This window comes from Rhinoraja longicauda, chromosome 42 (genome assembly GCF_053455715.1).
Source record: "Rhinoraja longicauda isolate Sanriku21f chromosome 42, sRhiLon1.1, whole genome shotgun sequence".
NCBI classification, from domain to species: Eukaryota; Metazoa; Chordata; class Chondrichthyes; order Rajiformes; family Arhynchobatidae; genus Rhinoraja; species Rhinoraja longicauda.
This window is the reverse complement of record NC_135994.1, coordinates 5,282,895-5,299,099: the sequence shown is the minus strand read 5'-3', so window position 1 is coordinate 5,299,099 and position 16,205 is coordinate 5,282,895. Positions and strand designations below refer to the sequence as shown.

The 16,205-nt window shown below is 51.7% G+C and overlaps 1 protein-coding gene across 3 annotated transcripts in view; it reads right to left on the bottom strand.

The window, feature by feature from the left end:
• Positions 1-1,998: 1,998 nt before the first annotated feature.
• The window catches only part of LOC144612059 (activin receptor type-1-like), a 60,550-nt gene continuing 46,343 nt past the window's right edge, over positions 1,999-16,205 (bottom strand). For all 3 annotated transcript variants that reach the window (XM_078431581.1, XM_078431580.1, XM_078431582.1), the window contains 5 exons: positions 14,898-15,044; positions 11,374-11,649; positions 6,931-7,128; positions 4,835-4,965; positions 1,999-2,199 (listed from right to left, as the gene is read on the bottom strand). In XM_078431581.1, the coding sequence (XP_078287707.1) occupies positions 2,056-2,199; positions 4,835-4,965; positions 6,931-7,128; positions 11,374-11,649; positions 14,898-15,044 (896 nt within the window). In that variant the 3' untranslated portion in view covers positions 1,999-2,055. The remainder of the gene's footprint in view (positions 2,200-4,834; positions 4,966-6,930; positions 7,129-11,373; positions 11,650-14,897; positions 15,045-16,205) is intronic.

Sequence of the window (16,205 nt, the reverse complement as noted above, 5' to 3'; positions counted from 1 at the left end):
TGGCGGCCGTTACACTCCTTTGCGTACTACACCTCAGTGTAGGCGATTTCAACGGAGTGGTCCATCTTGCTCCTCTAGTATCTTTGATGTAAAGAGGCCCTTCGGCCCACCGAGTCCGCGCCGACCTGCGATCACTCCGTACACGAGCACTACCCTACACACACACACACACACACTAGGGACAATTTACAACGATGCCATGCCAATTTGCCTACAAACCCGTACGCCTTTGGAGTTTAGTTTAGTTTAGTTTAGAGCATACAGATACAGAGTTGGGCTTGGCATTATGTTCGGCGTGGACATTGCGGGAAGAAGGGCCTCAAGTAGAGATATAGTGCGGAAACAGGCCCTTCGGCCCACCGAGTCCACGCCGACCAGCGATCCCCACACACCAACACTATCCTACACACACGAGAGACAATTTACAATTTTAACCGAAGCCAATTAACCGACAAATCTATAACTTCTCCAGACGCTGCCTGGCCCGCTGAGTTACTCCAGCACTTTGTGTCAACCTGTGGTTCACCAGAGTCGCTGCCTGACCCGCTGAGTTACTCCAGCACTTTTTGTGTCTATCTTTGGTATAAACCAGCATCTGGAGTTCTTTGTTCCTACGTAATCCCAAAGAAACTGTTTTGATCGTGCCTGTAAATCCCAGTGTGTCGTACCACCTTGGATGCTACAACGGCTCTGCCCAAAAACTGCGAGGATCCTGTAGTTGAGACAGGCCCTTTCGGCCCACCGGGTCCGCGCCGACCAGCGATCCCCGCACACTAACACTATCCTACACCAACTAGGGACAATTTATTTTACTTTTACCAAGCCAATTACAAACCTGTACGTCTTTGTAGTGTGGGAGGAAACCGAAGAAACATAGAAACATAGAAAATAGGTGCGGGAGGAGGCCTTGCGGCCCTTCGAGCCAGCACCGCCATTCATTGTGATCATGGCTGATCATCCACAATCAGTAACCCGTGCCTGCCTTCTCCCCATATCCCTTGATTCCGCTAGCCCCTAGAGCTCCATCTAACTCGGAACCGAACATAAGATCTCGGGGAAAACCCACGCAGGTCGCGGGGAGAACGTACAAACTCCGCACAGTCGGGATGGAACCCGGGTCTCCGGCGCTGCATTCGCCGTCAGGCGGCAACTCTACCGCTGCGCCACCGTGACCGCCATCCATCTCGATCCGGACGTTCGTTCCAGTCCAGGGTCGGCTGGGTATCGGAATCCAAATCCGGAACCCAATCCAGCGACAGACTGGTTCCACCAAGGTGCAGCACAGAATGCCAAGCCTATTAACCTCCAAACCTGCTCACCCCCTCCGTGACACACCGGTCAACCTGAGGGGCAGCTTCAACAACAGACTGGTGCCACCAAGATGCAGCACGGAACGCCACACGAGATCCTTCTTCCCTGTGGCGATCAAATTGTACAACTCCCCCCCCCCTTCTGTCGTGGGGTAACATAGAAACTAGGTGCAGGAGGAGGCCATTCGGCCCTTCGAGCCAGCACCGCCATTCATTGTGATCATGGCTGATCATCCACAATCAGTAACCCGTGCCTGCCTTCTCCCCATACCCCTTGATTCCGCCAGCCCCTAGAGCTCTATCTAACTCTCTCTTAAATCCATCCAGTGATTTGGCCTCCACTGCCCTCTGTGGCAGAGAATTCCACAAACTCACAATTCTCTGGGTGAAACTCTCTGGGTAGACTGACTCCCCTCCCACCACCCACCCCCCCCCCCCCCCCTCCCCACCCCCCCCAAATCTTTGCACATCCCCAATCCTGGATTTTCCACGCGTCACTTTAGTTTCATGTTTCATGTATCTCGTTGTGTTTTTACGACGGTTGGCAGACCAATTTCCCTCCTGGGATAAATAACGTTCTATCGTATCGTGTCAAACTTTGACAAGAAGCCATCGCGGTGGAGTAGACGTCTGTTAGTGTGTTTGCTTGCAAGCGTAAAGGACATTAGTCAGGGCTGAGGGGACTGGCGGGCGGTGTCTTCGAAGGTCGAGGAGCTGTCCTGCCGAGGGTCAAATTAAAGATGGGTTAGCAGTCTGGTTTGAGCTTGTGAAACGCGGTTTCGGTGTTGGCGAGGTTGGTCAGAGTCTTTTTGATGCGGAGAGCGGTCAGCCTGGCACAGGGACTCTGACGCCAGCATTCCTTCATCAGTTTGGCAAGCGAGGAGAGAATCTGGAATAGGAAAAGAACAACAGGAGAAACGTGAGCTCACAAATGAACGATGAGTCAGCCTTGCCTTCAGCACAAGCCCTCGCCGACCAGCGACCCCCCCCCCCCCCCCGCACACCAACACTATCCCACACACACGCACTCGGGGACAATTTACAATTTTTTCACCGAAGCCAATTAACCCGGCAAACCTGCGCGTCTTTGGAGTGTGGGAGGAAGCCGGAGCGCCCGGGGGAAAACCCACGCAGGTCACGGGGAGAACGTACACACCAAAGATACTAGAGGAGCAAGATAGACCACTCGACCCGGTACGGTACGGTAGCACGGTAGCGCAGCGGTAGAGTTGCTGCTTTACAGCGAATGCAGCACCGGAGACTCAGGTTCGATCCTGACTACGGGTGCTGCACTGTAAGGAGTTTGTACGTTCTCCCCGTGACCTGCGTGGGTTTTCTCCGAGATCTTCGGTTTCCTCCCACACTCCAAAGACGTACAGGTATGTAGGTTAATTGACTGGGTAAATGTAAAAATTGTCCCTAGTGGGTGTAGGATAGTGTTAAGGTACGGGGATCACTGGGCGGCACGGACTTGGTGGGCCGAAAAGGCCTGTTTCCGGCTGTATATATATGATATGATATGATATGACCCTAACAACCGTAGTCTGTCACGGCGGCCATTTTAGTAGGCAGAAACTTGCAGAAACATTTAAACATCAGAGGGCAGTGGAGGCCAATTCTCTGAATACATTCAAGAGAGAGCTAGATAGAGCTCTTAAGGATGGCGGAGTCAGGGGGTATGGGGAGAAAGCAGGAACGGGGTACTGATTGAGAATGATCAGCCATGATCACATTGAATGGCGGTGCTGGCTCGAAGGGCTGAATGGCCTACTCCTGCTCCTATTGTCTATTGTCTATAAAATGAAAAATAACAAAAATCTGTGAATTGATAGATGAGATATATTCTGCATTTTATTGGTATCATCACACATACTGTTCTCCCACAACACTGATTACACTGCGAGAGGCAGAGCGAACGGCGGGTTTTGCCTACTAAAATGGCGGACATTACGCTCCTTTGCGTACTACACTTCAGTATAGGCGATTTCAACGGAGTGGTCCATCTTGCTCCTCTAGTTTCTTTGGTTGCCTACTAAAATGGCGGACGTTCCGCTCCATTGCGTACTACACTTCAGTATAGGCGACTTCAACGAGTGGTCCATCTTGCTCCTCTAGTAACTTTGGTACAAACTCCGTACAGACAGCACCCGTAGTCGGGATGGAACCCGGGTCTCTGGCGCTGTGAGGCAGCAACTCTACCGCTGCACCACCGTGCCATCCTTGATTGTGCGTCTCATTGTCAATTTTTGTTTATTAAAGGGATGCAAAAAGAACTTGTAACGTTAAATTGTAAAAAAAAAGGTGCAAGGCAAATGCATGTCATTGTCACTGATGTTTGTATCTTACCAAAGGTGTCACAAAGTGCTAACTCAGAGGGTAACTCAGCGGGTCAGGCAGCATCTCAGGAGAGAAGGAATGGGTGACGTTTCGGGTCGAGACCCTTCTTCCAGCTCCATGACAGGATCATCGAGCGATACCGTGGGAAATATCGGGCCATTGAACAAAACAGCAGGTACGGTCTCAATGTTTGTCTCACAAACACAAGACCAAAGTGTCTGTGCGGAGTTTGCACATTCCCCGAGTGTACATTTACACCAATCCCACACTAGTCCCATTTTAATTCGTCCCCTCATTCCCATCAGTTTTCCCACAGATTCCACCCCTCATCGTCACACCTGGGTCCATTAACCCACCGACCCACACATCATGCATAGAGGTTGGGAGGTCACGTTGCAGTTGTGTAAGACGTTGGTTACTAGGTTAATTCCCGGAATGGCGGGACTGTCATATGTTGAAAGACTGGAGCGACTAGGCTTGTATACACTGGAATTTAGAAGGATGAGAGGGGATCTTATTGAAACATATAAGATTATTAAGGGGTTGGACACGTTAGAGGCAGGAAACATGTTCCCGATGTTGGGGGAGTCCAGAACCAGGGGCCACAGTTTAAGAATGGGGCATGTTGGTCGGTGTGGGCAAGTTGGGCCGAAGGGCCTGTTTTCGCGTTGTATCACTAGTGATCACCCTGTACACTAGCAGCGAATCGTGGACGCAGCCCAGACCATCACACAAACCAACCTCCCTTCCATTGACTCCATCTACACCTCACGCTGCCTCGGCAAGGCCAGCAGCCCAGACCATCACACAAACCAACCTCCCTTCCAGACTCCATCTACACCTCACGCTGCCTCGGCAAGGCCAGCAGCATAATCAAGGACCAGTCTCACCCCCGGCCACTCCCTCTGCTCCCCTCTCCCATCGGGCAAGAGGTACAGAAGTGTGAAAACGCACACCTCCAGATTCAGGGACAGTTTCTTCCTGGCTGTTATCAGGCAACTGAACCATCCTACCACAGCTTAAGACCTGATCACTGTATTCATGCCGCCAAGGAAACCCATGTGGATCACAGGGAGAACGTACAAACTCCACACACACACACACCCAATTCGGAGTTAAACTTTAACAAGGCATCATGGCTCCTTAAACACGGGGAACCTAGCAAGGAAAAAATAACGGGAGCGTACCGGATCGGAAAACCATCGGTTGGGAATGTTGGGCGTCTGTTGATCAGTGCAGATAACTTTCCTCATGTCTTCGAAGCTGGGGTCAGTCGGGACCACGTCGTAAAATGGAGGCTTGTACTCTTCTGTGATTCCTGTTTCAAACAGAAAGGAGCAGATGAGGTAGGTTTAGGCCAAAGATCGACACAAAAAGCTGGAGTAACTCAGCGGGAAAAGGCAGCATCTCTGGAGAGGAGGAATGGGTAGGGGTGCCAACTATCTCACTCCCAAATAAGGGACAAGGTGATGTCACCGCCCCGCGCCCCACATGACCTTACCCTGCCTGCGGCCACGTGCTCCAGCTCCACCAATGGTGGCCGCCCGGGCTGGGAGGCGGGTTGCTATGTAACCTCCGCCAGGCGGCGCCAGGGCCTCCGGACCTACACTGTCCGTAACTACACTGTCCGGGCCTACGACTTCCGGGCCTACAGCGTCCGGGCCTACAGTATCCAGGCCTTCAGTGTCCGGGCCTACAGTGCCCACCAGGCCTAATACAGGACAAGGGGACAAACCAATTTAGCCCAAAATACGGGATGTCCCGGCTAATACGGGACAGTTGGCAACCCTAGGAATGGTCGATGGTCGGCGTGGACTCGGTGGGCCGAAGGGCCTGCATCTTTCAATTCAATTCAGGTAAACTTCTTGCCAAGTTCCACAGAATGACTGGAACTCTGACACACACACAAAAAACGCCTGAAATAGCTGGTCCCAGAAACACCAATGCTAATAAACGTCTTCCCGCACAATCCCTTTTCTGCACATCCCCAATAAGAAAATGCCGATAAGATTAGGGCATTTGGCCAGCCACTTTCTGAATGAGATTTACTCATTACTCTCTCCATGTCCCAAACCGGGTGCTGACACGAGATTAAACTGTTTTCAGTGAAAGATAACTCAGCTTGAAATAAACACAAGATGAAGTAACGCTGAAGTAATGGAGAGAGCCGATGACAGGAGTCCATCTGTTCCAACTATGTGAAAGTAGATTACCAGTTTCCTGGGGGGGGTCATAATTCTGGCAATTGTCGAGAATCTGCTTTATTTGCTCATTTTGTCTGGTGCAGCTGTCCAGTTTAGTCAGTCAATGGATTCCAGCCCGGGACAAGGGGGTTTTACTGCATAGAAACAGGCCATTTGGCCCAACACGTCCATGTTGGTGATAGACACAAAATGCTGGAGTACCTCAGCGGGGACGGACAGCATCTCTGGAGAGAAGGAATGCTCCAGCACTTTGTGTCTATCTTCTCTCCAGAGATGCTGCCTGACCCGCTGAGTTACTCCAGCACTCTGTGAAACGTCACCTATCCATGTTCTCCACAGATGCTGCCTGACCCGCTGAGTTACTCCAGCACTTTGTGTCTATCTTCTCTCCAGAGATGCTGCCTGTCCCGCTGAGTTACTCCAGCACTCTGTGAAACGTCACCTATCCATGTTCTCCACAGATGCTGCCTGACCCGCTGAGTTACTCCAGCACTCTGTGAAACGTCACCTATCCATGTTCTCCACAGATGCTGCCTGACCCGCTGAGTTACTCCAGCACTCTGTGAAACGTCACCTATCCATGTTCTCCACAGATGCTGCCTGACCCGCTGAGTTACCCCAGCACTCTGTGAAACGCCACCTATCCATGTTCTCCACAGATGCTGCCTGAACCCGCTGAGTTACTCCAGCACTCTGTGTCTATCTTCTCTCCAGAGATGCTGCCTGTCCCACTGAGTTACTCCAGCACTCTGTGCCGATCCCTGCATATGCTCGGCAGCTTTAGAGATACAGCGCGGAAACAGGCCCTTTCGGCTCACCGGGTCCGCGCCGACCAGCGATCCCCGCACACTAACACTATCCTACGCCCACAAGGGACTTTTTTAACATTTACCAAGCCAATTAACCTACAAACCTGCAGGTCTTTGGAGTGTGGGAGGAAACCGGAGCACCCGGAGGAAACGCACGCGGGTCATGGGGAGAACGTGCAAACTCCGTACAGGCAGCGCCCGTAGTCGGGATGGAACCCGGGTCTCTGGCGCTGTGAGGCAGCAACTCTACCGCTGCACCACTCCACTCACCGTTGGTGACGGTTCTCCTGGCAATCTCCCACAGCACGAGGCCAAACGCCCACATGTCCGTCCACTTGTAGGACTCGAAGTGGCCGGTGCAGATGGTCTCGTCCAGAACCTCCGGGGCCATGTAACGCTTGGTGCCCACTTTCGGGTTGTTCCCAATGTCCAGGAAGTCATTGCTCTGGGAGTGTATGACAGCCAGACCTGCAGTGCAGTGGAGGACAACGTTAGCACGATTCCGTCAACAGACAACGTCCGCACAGGACCCAGGGCATTGGCACATCAAAGAGCAGTAGAATGAACCAACTCAACGCTGGAGGCTCCACCAATGTACTGAGAAATCTCGGATCACAGCGCTGTTATAGAGTCATGGAGAGTCATAGAATGATACAGCGTGGAAACAGGCCCTTGCCCACACCAGGCCAACATGTCCCAGCTACACTAGTCCTACCTGCCCACACCAGCCCAACATGTCCCAGCTACACCAGTCCCACCTGCCCGCGTTTGGCCCACATCCCTCCAAACCTGTCCTATCCATGTACCTGTCCAACTGCTTCTTTAGCTTTGGGATAGTCCTTGCCTCAACTACCTCCTCCTGCAGCTCGTTCCATTCACCCGCCACCCTTTGTGTGAAAGCAGTCCTGAACTACAATCCACCTCATTGGTGACCCTGGGACTATCCTTGATCGGACTTTGCTGGCTTTACGTTGCACTAAACCTCATACCCTTATCATGTATCTGTACACTGTAAACGGCTCGATTGTAATCGCGCATTGTCTTTCCGCTGAGTGGATAGCACGCAACAAAAGCTTTTCACCGTACCTCGGTACACGTGACAATCAACTAAACTCATAGGATGAAAGCAGGCAGAGCATTGGCACAGTAAAGTTGTTACAGTCAGATGCAAAGTTCAGACCGGCTTTGATTTTGTTGTTCATGAGGTCATAAATGATGGAAGAACGAGGACATTCGGCCCATCGAGTCCACTCCGCCATTCAATCAGGGCTGATCTATCGCTCCCTCCTAACCCCATTCTCCTGCCTTCTGTGCAACGCTTCTGTGGAAAAAACCCACCCACAGTCACCTCACACTGGAGACACCAGGGACCGCTGCACAGGTGCCACCACGCTGACTGCGCCCTGATTAGACACAGCACCACTGCTACCAAGCGACTCGCTCATGTGTTCGTGCACCTTGCTGATTGATGACCGATTGCATTTTGGCACTTCGCTGCTGATTTTCAGAGAGCCTATTGCTGATATGTAGGCAACACCGCAGCAACATCGGCAACACCGCAGCTACATCAGCAACACCGCAGCGACACAGGCAATAGTGCAGCTACACAGGCAATACTGCAGCTACACAGGCAATACTGCAGCTACACAGGCAATACTGCGACTATATAGGCGATACTGCGACTATATAGGCAATACTGCGACTATATAGGCAATACTGCAGCTACATAGGCAATACCGCAGCTACACAGGCAATACTGCAGCTACACAGGCAATACTGCAGCTACCTAGGCAATACTGCAGCTACATAGGCAAAACTGCAGCTACATAGGCAATACTGCAGCTACATAGGCAAACTGCAGCTACATAGGCAACACTGCAGCTACACAGGCAATACCGCAGTTACACAGGCAATACTGCGACTATATAGGCAATACTGCAGCTATACAGGCAATACTGCGACTATATAGGCAATACTGCAGCTATACAGGCAATACCGCAGCCATATAGGCAACACCGCAGCTACATAAGCAACACTGCAGCTACATAAGCAACACTGCAGCTACACAGGCAATACTGCAGCTACATAGGCAATACCGCAGCTACACAGGCAATTATACAGGTAACACTGCAACTATATAGACAATGCTGCAGCTATATAGGCAATGCTGCTGAAAGAAAAGGCAATGCAGCTGATATATAGGCAATACTGCTGACATATAGGTGACTTTCTGCTGATTTACAAAAGAACGCTGCATATTTGTGGCAACTTGCTGCTGAGCAGTTGCTAACTGCATTTGGTAAACCCGCTGCAAATTTACAGAAAACGCTGCCGCGTTACTGGCGACTTGCCGATAATTTTCAGACAACTTGCTGTTGGTCGACAGCTGATTGCAATGGAACAACTTGCTGCCAACTGCACTGGCTCAATGGAAATTTACTGTGACATGTACGCTGGAATTAATTTTGTGCATGCATTTCAGTGCAAGGATTTACATGCAACCTGCTGGATTTAAAGACAACCTTGCATTGGCCCTTGCCCCTCACTAGCTGCGATTTGCACAGAGGCAGTTATTACTGCGATTGCCAACAAATGCATGCATGCAACTTTACTGCTGATTGCCACACGACTGTGCACAGTAAAATTGTTCCTGGTTGGTTAATATTTTCTCATGGCAATTTGCTCCATGTGGAAGAATGATTGCATGCGGGAAACTTGCTGCATTTATTTGGCGAGGCGCATTTCTTGCTGCAGTTATTTGGGGGGTGCATTTCATTTTGCGCATTTCCTGCAGTATCTATTTTGCGTGGCGCATTTCTTTTAGTGCATTTCCTGCAGTATCTATTTTGTGTGGCGCATTTCTTTTAGTGCATTTCCTGCTGCATTTAGTTTGCGCGGCGCATTTCTTTTTGCGCATTTCCTGCTGCATTTATTTGGCGAGGCGCATTTCTTTTAGTGCATTTCCTGCTGCACTTATTTTGTGAGGCGCATTTCTCTTTTTGCGCATTTCCTGCTGCATTTATTTTGCGTGGCGCATTTCTTTTTGTGCATTTCCTGCTGCATTTATTTTGCGAGGCGCATTTCTTTTTGCGCGTTTCCTGCTGCATTTATTTTGCGTGGCGCATTTCTTTTTGCACGTTTCCTGCTGCATTTATTTTGTGAGGTGCATTTCTTTTTGCGCGTTTCCTGCTGCATTTATTTTGCGAGGCGCATTTATTTTTGCGCGTTTCCTGCTGCACTTATTTTACGAGGCGCATTTTTTATGCATTTCCGGCTGCATTTCTTTTTGCCTGGCGCATTTATTTTTTCGCGTTTCCTGCTGCGTTTATTTTGCAAGGGGTATTTGTTCTTGCGCATTTTCTGCTGCATTTATTTTGCGAGACGCACTTTTTGCCCTTCAAGGCTGGCTTCATTGTTTACTCAGAAGCACAAATCTGTTGAAGAACCTTCCACGCACAACGTCATCCACCGCACCCACACAATAAAAGCATCGATAAAGAGCTGCACGGTGGCGCAGCGGTAGAGTTGCTGCCTCACGGCGCCCGTGTCCCGGGTTCCATCCTGACTATGGGCGCTGTCTGTACGGAGTTTGTACATTCTCCCCGTGACCTGCGAGGGTTTCTTCCCACACTCCAAAGACGTACAGGTTTGTAGGCTAACTGGGTTCGGTAAATTCTAAGTAAATTGTGCCTAGTCTGCGTAGATTAGTGCTCGGGGTAATCAGTGGTCAGCGCGGACTCGGTGGGCCGAAGGGCCTGTTTCCACGCTGTATCTCTCAAGTCTAAAAGGGGTAGTTGAGGCAGACCAAATGTACAAACCTGAGGGGCAACTTTTTCCGCAAAGAGGGTGGTGGGTGTATGGAACGAGCTGCCGGAGGAGGGAGTTGAGGCAAGGACTATGAGAACATTTAAAAGACATTTGGACAGGTGCATGGATAGGACAGGTTAGATGAATATGGGCCCAATGCGGGCAGGTGGGACTGGTGTAGATGGGGCATGTTGCTCGGCATGGGCAAGTTGGGCCGAAGGGCCTGTTTCCACACTGTATCACTCTCTGAAACAATGGAGAAGGATGCTGCTAGCTTCCCAGCCTCTTTACGTGAGGCGAGAGAGAGCAAGCACGGGGAACGGTTCGACACAGAGTGCTGGAGTAACTCAGCGGGTCAGGCAGCATCTGTGGAGAACATGGATAGGTGACGTTTCACAGAGTGCTGGAGTAACTCAGCGGGTCAGGCAGCATCTGTGGAGAACATGGATAGGTGACGTTTCACAGAGTGCTGGGGTAACTCAGCGGGTCAGGCAGCATCTGTGGGGAACATGGATAGGTGACGTTTCACAGAGTGCTGGAGTAACTCAGCGGGTCAGGCAGAATCTGTGGAGAACATGGATAGGTGACGTTTCACAGAGTGCTGGAGTAACTCAGCGGGTCAGGCAGCATCTGTGGAGAACATGGATAGGTGACGTTTCACAGAGTGCTGGAGTAACTCAGCGGGTCAGGCAGCATCTGTGGAGAACATGGATAGGTGACGTTTCACAGAGTGCTGGAGTAACTCAGCGGGTCAGGCAGCATCTGTGGGGAACATGGATAGGTGACGTTTCACAGAGTGCTGGAGTAACTCAGCGGGTCAGGCAGCATCTGTGGGGAGAACCAAAAAGAGTGGGTGAAGCTTTGGGGTGGAGACCCTTCTTCAGCCTTCAGGAGAGTGGCTGTTACCTAAGTCTGCGATGCAGCACTGTTTGTTGTCCTTGACCAGAATGTTCCTGCTCTTCAGGTCGCGGTGGGCGATGGCTGATTTTCCGGGCGTGCCGATGATCTCCGCGTGCAAGTGGACCAGGCCGCTGATGACGGAGAGCGCGAGGTGCAGGCAGGCCTGCGCGCTGACCGTGCTGCTCTGCAGGTAGTCGTACAGCGAGCCGTGCTCGTGGTAGTGGGTGATGAGCCACAGCTGGGTGCTCGAGTTCCTCGACGTCATGTCCGACGCAATGAACCCTGGGTAACGAGGAGGCAAAGAGGCGACAGGTTAGAACAGCCCAAAGGCCACGCCATCTCTATACACTAAAACTCTCGTTTGTTTGTTTGTTTGTTCCTGAACTACAGCCAAAACGGTACACGGTCGCGCGACAATTTTAGGCCCACCTTACTCACCGTCGTCCCTTTGGTGCTAATGGAAGAAGTTTCATTGAAATCGGTGTTATATGTTTAAAGTTATTCACATTTTAAAGTTTAAATCTATCTCCTAGGGAGGGAGGGGGGGAGGGAGGGAGGGAGGGGGGGAGGAGGGAGGGGGAGAGGGTGTGGGGAAAGGGGAAGGGGGAGGGGAAAGGGGAAGGGGGAAGGGAGGAGGGAGGGGTAGGGAGGGGAGGGGAGGTGGAGGGAGGGGGCAAGGGGGGGGGCGGGGGGATGGGAAGGGAGGTGGAGGGGTAGGAGGGGGAGGGGGAGGGGAGGGGGAGGGAGGAGAGGGTACTGTACCAATGCAGGAGAGGTTTGGGCCCAACGGGTCCACTTATTCTAGTTCCATACTAAATTCACTGGAATTCGGGGTGAGAGGGGATTCACTGGAGTTTAGAAGGATGAGAGGGGATCTTGTAGAAACGTATACAATTATGAAAGGACTGGACCAGCTAGATGCAGGAAAAATGTTCCCAATGTTGGGGGAGTCCAGAACCACGGGCCACACACAGTCTAAGAATAAAGGGGAGGCCATTTAAAACTGAGGTGAGAAAAAACCTTTTCGCCCAGAGAATTGTGAATCTGTGGAATTCTCTGCCACAGAGGGCAGTGGAGGCCAATTCACTGGATGAATTTAAAAGAGAGTTAGATAGAGCTCTAGGGGCTAGCGGAATCAAGGGGTATGGGGAGAAGGCAGGCACGGGGTACTGATTGTGGACGATCAGCCATGATTATCCACAATAACCAAAGTCTGTCGTCTTTTTTTTGCTCTGGTTTATTTTCACCCACGTGTTTAGACCGTAATGTTGTATCCTTACTGTTTTGATGTGGTTATGCTTTATTCTTAATTGTTAACTGTATGTTTGTGTTGTCGTTTGTGAGCGGAGCGCCAAGGCACATTCCTTGTATGTGCACATACTTGGCCAATGAACCCATTCATTCATTCATTCATTCATTCATGATCACATTGAATGGCGGTGCTGGCTCGAAGGGCCAAATGGCCTCCTCCTGCACCTATTGTCTATGTTTCTATGATACCGTAGAACTTTATTCATTCCCAGGAGGGAAATTGAGGGAGGTCAGTCTCAGTCTACCAAGGGGGGGGGGGGGGGAGTTGTACAGTTTGGTAGCCACAGGGAAGAAGGATCTCCTGTGGCGTTCGTTCTGTGCTGCATCTTGGTGGGACCAGTCTGTTGCTGAAGGTGCTTCTCAGGTTGACCAGTGTGTCACGGAGGGGGCGAGCTGTATTGTAAATTAATTACAAGACGTACAGGGTTGTAGGTTAAGTGGCTCGGCATAAATGTAAATTGTCCCCGGAGTGTGTAGGATAGTGTCGGTGTGCGGGGATCGCTGGTCGGCGCGGACCCGGTGGGCCGAAGGGCCTGTTTCCGTGCTGTATCTCTAAACGAAACTAAATACACAGAGCATTCCGACGTGAGCACAGAAGGGGGAGGTATCGTCGGTTCAGCGGGAGAGTTCTCGCCTGCAACGCGGGACACCCGGGTTCGATTCCCGTTATGGCATGGATGTGAGAACCCAAAGCACTGCCAACTTTAAGGGCAGGAAGGAACTGCAGGTGCTGGTTTAAACCGAAGGTAGACACAAAGTGCTGGAGTAACTCAGCGGGACCGGCAGCATCTCTGGAGAGAAGGAATGGGTGACGTCTCGGGTCGGTATGAAGTCCGACTCGAAAGGTCACCCAATCCTTCTCTCCAGAGATGCTGCCGGTCCCGCTGAGTTACTCCAGCACCCTGTGGCTATCTTCGGTCTTGGTATCGTGTTGGGTACAGACATTGTGGGCCGAAGGGCCTGTTGTTGTGCTGTACTACGTTCTCTGTGTAAGCAGATAAGAGTTGGTCTTGGCATCGTGGTCAGCATAGATATCAAGGGCCGAAGGGCCTGTTCCTGTGCTGTACTGTACTATGTTCTATGTTCAACAGGATGACATGAGTTCCATGGGGCAAGAAGTGTTTGAAATGGTTTAGTTTAGAGATACAGCGCGGAAACAGGCCCTTTCGGCCCACCGGGTCCGCGCCGACCAGCGATCCCCGCACACTAACACTATCCTACACACACTAGGGACAATTTTTACATTTATCGAGCCAATTAACATACAAACCTGCGCGTCTTTGGAGTGTGGAAGGAAATCGAAGATCTCGGAGAAAACCCACGCAGGTCACGGGGAGAGCGTGCAAACTCCGTACAGACAGCGCCCGTGGTCGGGATGGAACCCGGGTCTCCGGCGCTGCATTCGCTGTGAGGCGGCAACTCTGCCGCTGCGCCACCGTGACCGCCCTGATGGTGTTGGAACAGTACTAACTTGGCCATGCATGGGATGGGTTTGAAACATAGAAAATAGGTGCAGGAGTAGGCCATTCGGCCCTTCGAGCCTGCACCGCCATTCAATATGATCATGGCTGATCATCCAGCTCAGTATCCCGTACCTGCCTTCTCTCCATACCCCCTGATCCCTTTAGCCACAAGGGCCACATCTAACTCCCTCTTAAATATAGCCAATGAACTGGCCTCAACTACCTTCTGTGTCAGAGAATTCCACAGTATCACCACTCTCTGTGTGAAGAAATGTTTTCTCATCTCGGTCCTAAAAGACTTCCCCCTTATCCTTAAGCTGTGACCCCTTGTTCTGGACTTCCCCAACATCGGGAACAATCTTCCCGCATCTAGCCTCTCCAACCCCTTAAGAATTTTATATGTTTCTATAAGATCCCCCCTCAGTCTTCTAAATTCCAGCGAGTACAAGCCGAGTCTATCCAGTCTTTCTTCATATGAAAGTCCTGCCATCCCAGGGATCAATCTGGTGAACCTTCTCTGTACTCCCTCTATGGCAAGAATGTCTTTCCTCAGATTAGGAGACCAAAACTGTACACAATACTCCAGGTGCGGTCTCACCAATGCCCTGTACAACTGCAGCAGAACCTCCCTGCTCCTATACTCAAATCCTCTGCAGAGGGGGGCGGTCAGGTTTGTTGAAGGGACGTGGGCTCTGAGGGCCCCGGGTTGCCTTGCCATGCCATGCCCTGCCCTGCCCGGTCGCGCAGCGCACTCACCCAGGATGTTATCGTGCCTCAGCAAGACCGTGTTGTAGATCTCCGTCTCCCGAAACCAGGACTGCTCGTCCCTGGATGAGAAGATCTTGACAGCCACGTTCTCCCCCTGCCACAAGCCCCGCCACACTTCACCGTATCGGCCTTTCCCTAGGAGAGAGCCAAGCAGGGATTGGGAACGTTTTCCAATGCTTCCGGAGTGGACACAGAGTCGGCTCAGGCTGGAAAACCCACAACCCATTTGAAATGTGGCAGTTGAAATGTGCCGGAAGGAACTGCAGATGCTGGTTTAAAAGCGAAGGTAGGCACAAAATGCTGGAGTAACTCGGCGGGACTGGCAGCATCTCTGGAGAGAAGGAATGGGTGGCGTTCCGGGTCGGGACCCTTCTTCAGACTAAGTCATGAAGCAGCTCTCTACGATACGATAGAACTTTACTTAGCCCAGGAGGGAACCTGGTCTTTGGCAAGGCTTTGGTGAGACTTAAGACTTCGGTGAGGCCACGTTTGGGGGAGCTGTCTTACACACTGTCGTCTCGCTGCTACCATCGGGAAGAAGGTGCAGGAGAACATTGGCCTCCAGGTTCAAGAACAGCTTCTTACTATCAACCATCAGGCTTATGAAAACACCCTGCACACACCCTCACTGTAAGCCTACCTCCGCCACGATATACATCACAACTAGGGTTGCCAACTGTCCCGTATTAGCCGGGACATCCCATATTTTGGGCGAAATTGGTTTTTCCTGTACGGCACCGTCCTTGTCCCATATTAGGCCGGGGGGGGGGCTGTAGGCCCGGACGCTGTAGGCCCGGGCGCTGCCTAACAGATAGCAACCCGCTTCCTGGCCCGGGCAGCTCTCATTGGTGGAGCGGGAGCACATGACCGCTGGCTGGGTGAGGTCACGTGGGCCGCGGGGACGTCACCTTGTCCCTTATTTGGGAGTGAGATAGTTGGCAACCCTAATCACAACCCGGCGGTATGAATATCGACTGACTCGATAGACACAAAGCCTGAGGAAGGGTCTCGACCTGAAACGTCACCCATTCCTTCTCTCCAGAGATGCTGCCAGTCCCGCTGAGTTACTCCAGCACTCTTTGTGTCTATCCTCGGTATAAACCGGCATCTGCAGTTCCTTCCTACACTCCTAGGGTTGCCAACTTTCGCACTCCCAAATAAGGGACAAGGTGATGTCTCCGCGCCGCGCCCCACGTGACCTCACCCAGCCAGCGGCCACGTGCTCCCGCTCCACCAATGGCAGCCGCCCGAGCCGGGAGGCGGGTTGCTACACTCGGCCCCACTCCCCAAACACAC